This window comes from Eleutherodactylus coqui, chromosome 12, assembly GCF_035609145.1.
Source record: "Eleutherodactylus coqui strain aEleCoq1 chromosome 12, aEleCoq1.hap1, whole genome shotgun sequence".
In the NCBI taxonomy this organism is placed as follows: domain Eukaryota; kingdom Metazoa; phylum Chordata; class Amphibia; order Anura; family Eleutherodactylidae; genus Eleutherodactylus; species Eleutherodactylus coqui.
The window spans coordinates 102,909,342-102,921,960 of record NC_089848.1 but is presented as its reverse complement, the minus strand read 5'-3'; the positions used below and the strand labels follow the sequence as shown (position 1 = coordinate 102,921,960).

Below are 12,619 nucleotides of genomic sequence, written 5' to 3'. Positions count from 1 at the left end.
ACACAGAGGTTGGACCGGAAGCCTCTGTGTCGACCTCCGTGTAGTGGCCGGCACTTGTAATTGCAGGCACGGCTTCCATTAATTGCAATGCATTTTCAAAAAAAAAAAAGGAAAGGGTTTTTTTGCTTCTGTTCCATTTTTTTAAACGAAACTTGCGGATGTCATTTTTTGCACAACAACATGCTGCTCTGATTGGTCAGTGCTGCTCATCTGCACCGATCATCAAAAGTGATAACACTCCTGTGGGTGCTGATTTGTATAATTGGATCACCAGCAAATTGTCTGTTCTTAACCGTAAGCTTAAAGCCTCATGTCCACGGGCACACATGGATTCTGAGTCTTAGATTACCAATGCCCACCAGTGCTCAATGTGCATAGAGTAGTCTAAAAATCACAATTGCCACCTTAGAAGAACGAAGAGGACAAGCGGATCAGCAACCAGAGAATGGACGGCACCAGTTAATATAGCTTGTGTCCCTGAAACCGGAGAGTGGCTTTGATGGTGTCATTGGTGGCTCGAGGTTACACCGGGCATTCACAACTAATGGAGAGAGGGCATCATGCCAGCGACCACTCCCTCCTACCAATCGCTATAATACAAAGTCTTGTTTCAGAGTAAGACGTAGTTCGTTGTAATGCCGGAGCCAGCCGGTACATCGTGCTGCCGTGTTAGGGCAATAGAACGCTGCTGTCCGGTTCCCTCTAAAAAAGAATTACAAGTTTCCTGAATTAAATGTACCTTCAGGGGAAGCCAAAGAAGAAATCCCATGATCCTTGGTCTCTGTGCTTGGGACAGGCTCTACGGCCCTTACCGGATGTGTGTGACTCACTTGAGCAAAAATGCCATCTGCAATTCACAAAATGATACATAGAACAAACAATAACGGTATATTACAAGAAATTAATGAAAAAGGTCGTTTACTACAACTACACCAGCATTGGAGGTCCTGCTAGTACAGTACTGGCAGAATGGCTGCTTAGGATGGACGTCCTCCAGAGGAATGGAAACAGCAGAAAATAGGAAGATCTACATTGAAAACTGAATTGATAGAACTCAAACTTAGTATTGCAGTACATAGCAATTTTTGATGTTGCCTTTCAAGCTGAACCTCGGGCTTCATAAGCATCTATGCATGGCAGCCCCGTGAGCCTTCAGCAGATTATGGGCTGCCATGCTAGCTCGTAGGCACCATACGATCGCACTAAAGAGGGTGCTGATGGGGAGCAGGAAGGGGTCTTCCTCTGCTGCTATTTAGACATACGGTCAGCTTTGACTGCCACACCTAACAGTTAACTGACGTGATCACATCTAACTTTGATTGCAGCAGTTACCAGTGGCTGTCAGCTATCAGAAATAGCCGATACCTGCCAGATATGGAGCAGACTCAGATCCCGAGCCCACTCAATAAACACTGCAGGACCGCAGGATGTTAACCCTTTGCAATCCAATTTTGGATTCAGGGTTTCCTAGGGGGCTTTCTCTTTCTGCTATAATACAATGTCGCCATCTGCTGGCTAGAGCCAGTACTGCGGTATGGGACATGCCGGAGAGGCCCCCGACCATAGAGTGGCCAGTAATATACAGTAAGAATACCCTGCCGGATGTCTTCCGACATTGGAGCTGTACAGGCTTTAATCAGAATTTCTTTAGACGCAAGACAGTGGATTGGAAAGGGTTAATAGTCATTCCGCGGTCCTGCAGTGTTTTGGCCCCTGGAAGTCATTCAATGTAACAATGTCACCCTCAGGCCATAAAAAGGTTGGATGCCAGTTGCTTCACACCATGCCCAGAAGGAAAGGAAACCTCTTGTAGTAGCCCCCTACTGTGGCTAAGGCATGAAGCTCCTTGATTACATCCATAACGGGGTATGTGAAGTTGGGTTATCTGAAGTAGACGTCTAGAACATTAAAGGGGTGGTCTCGCGAAAGCAAGTGGGTCTATACACTTCTGTATGGCCATATTAATGCACTTTGTAATATACATCGTGCATTAAATATGAGCCATACAGAAGTTATTCACTTACCTGCTCCGTTGCTAGCGTCCCCGTCGCCATGGTTCCGTCTAATTTCGGTGTCTTCTTGCCTTTTTAGACGCGCTTGCGCAGATCCGTCTTCTCCCTTCTTCTCCCTTCGGCTCCGCTCGGCAGCATCGGCATTTTGGCTCCGCCCCCTTGTACGCATCATCGCGTAGCTCCGCCCCATGACGTGTGCCGGTTCCAGCCTCCTGATTGGCTGGAATCGGCACATGACGGGGGCGGAGCTACGCGATGACGCGAAAAGGGGGCGGAGCCAAAACTCCGATGCTTCCAAGACCAGCCGAAGGGAGAAGATGCATCTGCGCAAGCGCGTCTAAAAAAGCAAGAAGACACCGAAGTTAGACGGAACCATGGCAACGGGGACGCTAGCAACGGAGCAGGTAAGTGAATAACTTCTGTATGGCTCATATTTAATGCACGATGTATATTACAAAGTGCATTAATATGGCCATACAGAAGTGTATAGACCCACTTGCTTTCGCGAGACCACCCCTTTAAGAGTACTCGCCTGTAGAAAATGTAGAAGACCTAAATGTCCAGTTGAGGTCTTCAATCCTCCTCGTCTGATGTATATTCATGTCCTCCCGTAGATCCCACACCAAAAGAGAACCATCCACTGTACCAGCAAACACCAGAGAGGCCTTGCCTGGGCTGAAGCAGCAACATGTCACCTGGAAAATGCCAATCATAAGTCGGAGAAAATGCCGTCAGTGATTACATTTCATTTTTCCATCCTCGCTGTAAAAAAAAAAAAAAAAATCATAAGTTTTCTTTTTCCGGAGACATAGCCAGACGACGGCTTGGTTTTTGCAGGATGAGTTGTATTTTTAAATGGCATCATTAAAAGGTACCATATAATATTTGGAAAAGTTTTGAAAGTTTCTAAGTGGGGTAAAATGGGAAGGGGGGGGGAAAAAAAACACAACACAATTTTACTATATGCAGCAGTAAAAACAAAGACATATTAGCTTTATTCTGCGGGTCAGTAAAATAATAGTGATACTAAATCATTTTTAGGTTTAGCTTTTAATGCTCAAAACAAGCCCTCATGCGGCTATGTCACTGGAAGAAGAAAAATAGGTTAGGATTTTTTGAAAGCGTGGAGGAAAAAACAAGAACTAAAAAATGGCCCGGTCCTTAAAGGGGTTGTCCCGAGGCAGCAAGTGGGTCTATACACTTCTGTATGGCCATAATAATGCACTTTGTAATATACATTGTGCATTAATTATGAGCCATACAGAAGTTATAAAAAGTTTTTTACTTACCTGCTCCGTTGCTAGCGTCCTCGTCTCCATGGTGCCGACTAATTTTTGGCCTCCGATGGCCAAATTAGCCGCGCTTGCGCAGTCCGGGTCTTCAGCAGTCTTCTATGGAGCCGCTCGTGCCAGAGAGCGGCTCCGTGTAGCTCCGCCCCGTCACGTGCCGATTCCAGCCAATCAGGAGGCTGGAATCGGCAGTGGACCGCACAGAAGAGCTGCGGTCCACGAAGACAGAGGATCCCGGCGGCCATCTTCAGCAGGTGAGTATGAAGACGCCGGACCGCCGGGATTCAGGTAAGCGCTGTGCGGGTGGTTTTTTTAACCCCTGCATCGGGGTTGTCTCGCGCCGAACGGGGGGGGGGGGTTAAAAAAAAAAACCCCGTTTCGGCGCAGGACATCTCCTTTAAGGGGATAAACACACACGATGGTAATCAGCTTTAGGGTGCATTCAGACGACCGTATATCGGCCGGGTATTCACGCCGACCGATATACGACATCTCTCTCTGCAGGGGGAGGAGGCTGGAAGAGCCGGGAGCAGTACTCTGAGCTCCCGCCCCTCTCCACTATTTAAAAAGAGAGGAGTCAGGATGGGGCGGGGCTAAGTTCCCGGGAATTAGCTCCGCCCCTGTCCGACCTCTCCTCATTGCAAATAGTACAGAGGGGCGGAGAGGGGGCGGGAGCCCAAAGCGCTGCTCCCGGCTGTTCCAGACTCCTCCCCCTGCAGAGAGAGATTGTTACGGCACTCTGCCCCCCGAGCGCCAGTTGGGGTGCCCTGATCTCCTGCACCCCACTGTCCCTGCCTACTTGCCTCGGCCCTGGCTAACCCCAGGCGGACAACTGGGCGGCAGTCCCTGCGCTGGCTAGGGACCTGGCGACTACCTGGATGGAACTACTAGCAGGGGACAGAGTGCCGACAGAAGAGGCAGGTGTAACAGACCAACAAAACTACTAGGTGAATCAAGGCTGGAGGTGTAGCTCACAGGCAAACGAAAGGATACTGACAAGCAACTAGGACAGACTAGAATAGACCTGACTAGAGGCTAGCAGAACCAATAACTGGCAGTGAGTTCAGGTCACTGCCAGCCTTTTAACTAAAAGCCTCCGCCCCGGGGCGGAGAGTGGGAGGAGCCGACTCTCCCACTGTTGCATAAGGGAGGTGGATGAGAGCGGGCGGCACCCTACGGGCGGACACGCCCACGCCGCAGCACGCTGGCTGCTCCACGCTGCTGCACGCTGGCTGCTCCACGCCGCCGGGAGATCCCTGACAGCACAGCTCCGGGACGCCGAAGCCGAGCTCGAAGCGGCGCGCGCCGGCCGCGGGACCCAGCGCCGCCCTGCATGGTAACATTACCCCCCCTCTGACGGGGGACCTCCGGGCCCCCGGAAACTCGACCAGGCTTATCTGGAAAACGACGGTGGAACCGCCGTACCAACACGGGAGCATGAACATCACATGCGGCCACCCAGGAATGATCTTCTGGTGGAAAACCCTTCCAGGCCACCAAGTATTGTAGGATTCCTCGACACCGACGAGAGTCCAGTATCTCCTGGACCTCGTATTCGACTTCATAGCGGACCAGGGTGGGCGGAGGGGGACCGGAGGTGGGTATCACCGAAGGGACAAAAGGTTTCAGCAGCGACTTATGGAATACCCTGTGAACCCTCCATGTGGCTGGCAACCCCAGCTCGTAGGCGAGTGGGTTCACCACACGTGTGATGGCAAACGGCCCCACGTAACGTGGCGCCAGCTTCAAGGACGGGACCCGCAATTTGAGATTTTTAGAAGACAGGTATACCTTCTGTCCCACCCTGTAAGGTTCAGACACAGACAGACTCTTCCCACTGCGCAACTGCATACGGGCCCCCGCTGCCTCCAAGTTTCTCTGCACCTCTGTCCATACTCCCCGAAGCGTATCTGTGGCGTCATCCGCTGCCGGACAGAGCGACGGAGTAGGGATTGCTGTAAGGAAGCGAGGATGCTGACCGTATACACTAAAAAATGGAGACACCCCAGTAGAAGAACAAAGGCGGTTGTTTAGTGCAAACTCTGCCAACGGCAGGAACTCTGCCCACTGGTAAGCCTTTTCGCTGGCAAATAACCGTAAATATTGCACTAAGTCTTGGTTCTTCCGCTCAGTCTGACCATTAGTCTGCGGGTGGAACGCTGACGAGAAGGAAAGCGACGTTCCCAGGTTTCTGCAGAAGGCACGCCAAAACTGCGACACAAACTGAACCCCGCGATCAGATACAATATTTTGGGGAACCCCATGTAGGCGAATTATTTCCTTTACAAAAATCATGGCAAATTCTTTTGCCGAGGGTAGCTTTTTTAACGCCACAAAATGTGCCATCTTAGAGAACCGGTCGACCACCACTAAGATAGTGGTGCACTTCTGGGATTCTGGTAGGTCAGTGATGAAATCTACTGATAAGTGAGACCAGGGACTGGAAGGAACCGGTAGTGGTCTCAGAGGACCCTCCGGAGGACGCCGCCGACTCTTATTGCGAGCACAGACCGAGCAACCCCTCACAAAGTTGCGGATCTCCTGAGACATGCCTGGCCACCAGAAGTGTCTGGAACAAAGCTCCAGGGTCCCCTGGAACCCTGGATGCCCGGCGAGAGCCGACGAGTGGGACTCATCCATGACTCTAGGGCGTAGGGTCTCTGGCACAAACCATCTGCCCTCCGGCACCCCTGACGGAGCGTCCTGCTGAGCATCTTGTAGTTGAGGGACGAAGTTAGACTCTAACGCTGCCACCACCACGCCGGGGGCTAAGATATTCTCAGGAGTCATGGTCCCACTGTCTGGTACCCCGAAACTCCGTGACAGGGCGTCCGCCTTCACGTTCTTCTCTCCGGGGATATATGTCACGACGAAGTTAAACCTGGCGAAGAACAACGCCCACCTGGCTTGACGAGCAGTGAGTCTTTTCGCATTGGCGAGATATACCAGATTCTTGTGATCAGTATATACGGTAATTGGGTGTCTAGCACCCTCAAGATGGTGTCGCCACTCTTCCAGAGCCTATTTGATAGCCAACAATTCACGGTTACCCACGTCGTAGTTGCGCTCTGCTGAATTGAACTTTCGCGAAAAGAACGCACATGGGCTATAGCCAGACCTCCCACTGACTTCCTGCGACAATACTGCTCCTGTCCCCACTTCCGACGCGTCTACCTCAATAAAAAAGGGTAGTCGTGCGTCCGGCTGTATTAGCACCGGGGCAGTCGTGAATGCCTTTTTTAGACGGCTAAAGGCCTCAAGGGCTGCAGGCGACCACTTACCCAAGTCAGCCCCCTTCTTAGTCAGGTCGGTCAGAGGTTGAGCAATAACTGAGTAATTTCTAATGAATTTGCGGTAGAAATTTGCAAAACCTAAGAACCGCTGGAGAGCCTTGAGGTTGTCGGGTCTGACCCATTGGGAGATTGCTGCTACTTTATCAGACTCCATCTGAATCTCTGTGGGGGAAATTACATAACCAAGGAAGGACACTTGTTTAGAGCCAAATGTACATTTCTCTAATTTGACAAAAAGTTGATACTCGCGCAAACGGGTCAGGACCAACCTCAGATGCCGCACATGTGAGTCCCAGTCAGGTGAGTACACCAGGATGTCGTCCAGATAAATGACCAGAAATACCCCCAGGAAGTCGTGGAAGACTGCGTTCATAAAACCCTGAAACACAGCGGGGGCATTACAGAGTCCAAAAGGCATGACCAGACATTCAAAATGTCCTAACGGGGTGTTGAACGCCGTCTTCCATTCATCTCCCTCTCTGATGCGAATTAAATTGTAAGCCCCCCTTAAGTCCAGTTTGGAGAACCAGTGAGCCCCTACCACCTGATTCAAGAAGTCAGGAATTAGGGGCAAGGAGCACTGGTTCTTCACAGTGATTTTATTCAAGGCCCGATAATCCACACAAGGCCTTAGTGTCCCGTCCTTCTTCTCTACAAAGAAGAGACCTGCCCCGGCAGGGGACCTGGACGGCCGGATATGTCGGTTGGCCAGAGCTTCCGAGACATAGGACTTGAGGGCTTCATGCTCACGACCTGACAGATTGAAAATGGCTCCCTTAGGGATGGGACCGTCGGGAATCAGGTCGATACCATAGTCCCACTCCCTATGAGGGGGCAGAGCCTTAGACAGTCGTTTGGAGAATACATCCTGAAAGTCTGACAAATACTCCGGAATGAGCACCGTATCAGCGGAGCACACAGCTATGGTAGACAGGTGATTGTGACACGATGACCCCCAATGAGTCAATTCCCGGGTGGACCAATCAAATTGGGGGTTGTGCAGTGCCAACCAGGGCATACCAAGCACCACATCAACCGACATTTTTTCCATAACCAAGAAAGACAGTTCTTCCGAGTGGAGGATCCCCACCGTGAACTGTAATCTTGGGGTCCTCCATCGTACCAAGCCTGTAGAGAGAGGGGTGGCATCAATGCTGGTAAAATGAATTGGCGTCTTCAACGCCACAAATTCCGCCATCAGAGAACGGACAAAACCCAGACTTATCAAGTTAGCGGCTGCTCCGGAATCAATAAACGCCCGCCCTGATCGGGAAAAATCCCCGAATCTAACATGACACGGTACCAAAAGTTTAGGAAGTACCTGAAGTCCTAGGCGATCCTCTCTGCAATCGCCTAGGACTCGGAGTTTTCCGCCGGTTCCGGCTGCGGGCGTTGAGACCACGAGTGGGCAGGTTATCACCCGATGTCCAGCTTTCCCGCAGTAGAGGCAGAGACGATGCAACAAACGGATCCGGCGTCGCTCTTTGGGGTCCAGCGGGTCCACCTCCATCGGCTCGGGCGCAGAGACTGGTAAGGAGGAGGAGGGGGGGCCAGGGCCACTGACCTCCCTGACTCTACGGGTCTGTCTGTCCTGCTTCCTAGACCTGAGCCTCCTATCTGCTCTCACCGCTAGCTCCATAGCCTCCCTTAAGGACCCCGGGAACGGGATGGGAAATTAACAGGTCTTTAACTGCGTCCGAGAGGCTCTGCAGGAAAACGTCCTTCAGCGCGCTATCGTTCCATGTCGTATCCCCCGCATAGCGTCTGAAGTTGGAGCAATAATCCTCCACACACGACAACCCCTGCCGCAGCGCCAACAACCGTGAAACCGCCAACCCCGCTCGGTCCGGTTCGTCGAAGGTACCCCCGAGTTCCTGAAAAAAGGAGTCCACGGACTGCAGGCAGGAGGAACCCTCGGGGATGGAGAACGCCCATGTCTGTGCCGAGCCCCGCAGCAGGGACATTATCAGCCCGACCCTCTGAGCCTCCGACCCGGAAGAACGGGGACGCATGCGAAAAAACAGGCGACACGCCTGTCGGAAAACAAAAAACTTGTTCCTCTCCCCAGAAAACACCTCGGGAAGAGGGCACTTGGGTTCGGGGCTGGTTGAGGCGTCCGACCCCTGCGACACCCCCCGCTGCTCCTGGGCCACCATGCGGGCGGATAAATCCTGGATCACAGGCACCAGGGCCTGCAGCTGGTTCGTGAGGGAACTGATCGCCTCCATGACAAAAACGGTTTTAAAGGGCCAGTTATTATGTTACGGCACTCTGCCCCCCGAGCGCCAGTTGGGGTGCCCTGATCTCCTGCACCCCACTGTCCCTGCCTACTTGCCTCGGCCCTGGCTAACCCCAGGCGGACAACTGGGCGGCAGTCCCTGCGCTGGCTAGGGACCTGGCGACTACCTGGATGGAACTACTAGCAGGGGACAGAGTGCCGACAGAAGAGGCAGGTGTAACAGACCAACAAAACTACTAGGTGAATCAAGGCTGGAGGTGTAGCTCACAGGCAAATGAAAGGAAACTGACAAGCAACTAGGACAGACTAGAATAGACCTGACTAGAGGCTAGCAGAACCAATAACTGGCAGTGAGTTCAGGTCACTGCCAGCCTTTTAACTAAAAGCCTCCGCCCCGGGGCGGAGAGTGGGAGGAGCCGACTCTCCCACTGTTGCATAAGGGAGGTGGAGGAGAGCAGGCGGCACCCTACGGGCGGACACGCCCACGCCGCAGCACGCTGGCTGCTCCACGCTGCTGCACGCTGGCTGCTCCACGCCGCCGGGAGATCCCTGACAGCACAGCTCCGGGACGCCGAAGCCGAGCTCGAAGCGGCGCGCGCCGGCCGCGGGACCCAGCGCCGCCCTGCATGGTAACAGAGATGCTGTATATCGGCCGGCATGAATACCCGGCCGATATATGGTCGTCTGAATGCACCCTTATGCTGTTGCCTTTCCAACACCACAATGATTTGTAGCCCCGCCATGATTTTTGGCGCACGCTGTACTGATGGCTTAATTAATTTGGCACAAAAACCTGCCCCTCTTGCAGAGCAGCTGTATGGTGCCGCTGCACAGCTCAAGTAAAGTAGGAGGTTCTCTAATAATGGCTGTTATATATGTATTCACTGCGGGTTTTTTTGTCAGGAAACAGTGCCAAAAAAAAAAAAGTAACATCAATTTCGGCCTTCTTTACAGATTTTTTTTGCGTGCATGGAACACACACACACCCACACACACCACACACACACCCACACACACACCACACACACACCCACACACACCCACACACACACCACACACACACCCACACACACCCACACACACCCACACACACCACACCCACACACACCACACCCACACCACACACACCACACACACACCACACACACACACACCCACACACACCCACACACACCACACCCACACACACCACACACACACCACACACACCCACACACACCACACCCACACACACCACACACACACCACACACACCACACACACCACACACACCACACACACACCACACACACCACACACACACACACACACACACACACACACACACACACACACACACACACTTTTTAATTCCTTAACGAGCCCGGGTTCCAGTTTTCATGCTCTGTTAAGAAAGAAAAAAAGCAGAACCCATCCACTGACCAAACTGAATCATCATGTGACCGAACCAAACCGTATTGATTGGACCCAATTTACTACAATGGGGTCCATCTGGTTTCCGTCCAGCATTTGACAGGACGTAATAGCACTGCATGCGGAGATATTTTGTGTTTCAGCATTCAGCAACAGAGTTTCCGCCTTGAACCTCCGACACGGATTTGTACATTATATAACCAGGTGGAGAAAGAGAGAAACTCTTAAAAAGTCTAAAATAGGATTATGAAGGGAAAGTTCAGAGGACGCCGATCATAGTAAAGTATGTTAGGCTGAAAGAAGACAACGTCCATCATCTAGTTCAGCCTGTTTCCACTCCCGCTCCAACACTTGTTGATCCAGAGGAAGGCAAAATAAACTCCAACGAGGCAGAAGCCAATTTAGCCCATTCGGGGGAAAAAAAATTCCTTCCCGACTCCATAATGGCCGTCAGAATAATCCATGGATCAATGTTCAAAGGTTCTTACATGACGCAAAAAAAAAAAAAAAAATCACTTAAAAGACAAATAATATTTTCTTACCTCACACTCACAAATGAGGATTTTCTGAGGAGAGGAAGGCTGCCATATATTCCACACACAGATGATGTACTTTGTCCAGAGACCGCTAGACTCAGAGCCGTGGCCCAATCCATGCACGGTCAGCATCAGGTGCCTTTGTGCTTCGGAAAACTGCAGCCGATAAACACTTCGTCCTAGAAAGTCAAAAAAGTGTACAAAAATAAATTTTGATGTAGTTTTGTTCAAAGAGTTCCTTTAAAAATTGACAGCATAAAAGGGGTGTCCAACCATCAGTGGGGATTCGCTGCCCAGGACCCTCACCGATCAGCTGTTTGCTGGGTCAGTGCGCTTATACACAGAGCTGATTGTTGCTGGAAGCAAACACTCCGTTTCAAAGTGCTTACTGAAGTGGACGGAGCTGTCTGCAGAAATCAGCACAGTGCATGACAGCACTGACACCACTGACTGATGCTACAGGGTTGGCCACTGGAAAGTAATCTACTGCTGACAATATGTCAACAGGAAGAACGAGCAAGTGGATCGTTTTTTCCAAAGCTTTATCGATTTACCCATAAGTTGTAATAGATGCTAGAAGTGGTTCCTGTTCAACATCTTGGCTGGTAGTGCCTGCAGCTCTTCAACGATCATGTTGCAGATAGTGTTTGTGATGTTTTCCTCAAGTTCATTCAGGGTATGCGGATTATTGGCATATACTTATATACAAATAAATACAAAAATTGCACGTGGACAAGTCCAGGAAAAGTGCTGGCAATGACCACTTGCTCACAGTTCATTCTTCTGTGAACAGTTCATGAACCCGTACCAGTGAGTTGCAGGAGTGGTGGCACGTTTCTCCATCAACTGTACATTCTTTGTTCTGGTGTTAGTTGGTCATAAAACTGTTCAAACATGTCCAGATAAACCTCAGTATTCACAGCTGAGTCAAAGAAAATTGGCCCCACTATTCGTGCTCCTGACGCTGAGCGCCAAATGGCAATTTTCTCGTCATTCAGTGGTGTTTTGAGAGTCAGTTGGGGATTTTCAGTAGACCAGCGCCTCGTATTCTGTGAATTCACGTGAGGTTATAAATGAAACTATGCTTTGCCCATCATAAAGTATAGCAATGGGTTCAAAAGAGCCTTGATCAGAGCTGGGACCATATGCAGGGCCCAAGGCTTGTCTTGATCGCCAATCTTGGACCCTTCACAGTTATAAACAGTTAAAATACAAAAAACTTTATTAACCCTTTCCAATCCAATTTGTATCCTGGTTTTCCTAGGGGGCTTACCCTTTTTCTGCTGTTGCACAACGGCGCTATATGCTGGCTAAAGCCAGTACTGCATGAGGTCACCCGTTGGATAGGCTCCGACAGTAGAGAGGCTGGCAATATACAGCAAGAGAACCCCGACGGACGTCTTCCAACATCGGAGCTGTACAGCCTTAAATCATAATGTCTTCAGAGATCAGACAGAGGATTGGAAAGGGTTACGCTGGATTAAAATAATTACTGGGCCAACAAAAGCAGACAAACTGAAAAAGGGACACCAAGCATATATCCCTCACAGCTCACTATATTGATTGCAGCGGAATAGGTCACTATCCGTATAGGGATATTGCTTGTATCGGCTCGCCTCGTGCAGAGTTTGTTGTGGCAACCCAAAGTCAATGGAGACTTTAGACTGGATTTATCCAGACAGAAAGGGTTAATGTACGATGTCCAAAACAACTGGTAGTTGAAAGAATGAAGCAAGTCAGATAAATAGTAAAATTCCTTCTGATCCAAAAACTGCCAGTAATGAAGCAGAGATTGAAGAACACTCTGCTCAAAGGGTGTGAGGTAGCCAGACTAGCA

The 12,619-nt window shown here is 50.6% G+C and overlaps 1 protein-coding gene across 3 annotated transcripts in view; it reads right to left on the bottom strand.

The window, feature by feature from the left end:
- DYNC2I1 (dynein 2 intermediate chain 1) overlaps positions 1-12,619 on the bottom strand; it is a 72,845-nt gene that overhangs the window by 11,267 nt on the left and 48,959 nt on the right. For all 3 annotated transcript variants that reach the window (XR_010787423.1, XM_066585531.1, XM_066585532.1), the window contains exons 15-17: positions 10,789-10,961; positions 2,545-2,707; positions 740-847 (exon numbers count right to left, since the gene is read on the bottom strand). Coding sequence is in view for 2 of the 3 variants with exons in the window: in XM_066585531.1 (XP_066441628.1) it covers positions 740-847; positions 2,545-2,707; positions 10,789-10,961 (444 nt within the window). In the remaining variant the exon portion in view is untranslated. The remainder of the gene's footprint in view (positions 1-739; positions 848-2,544; positions 2,708-10,788; positions 10,962-12,619) is intronic.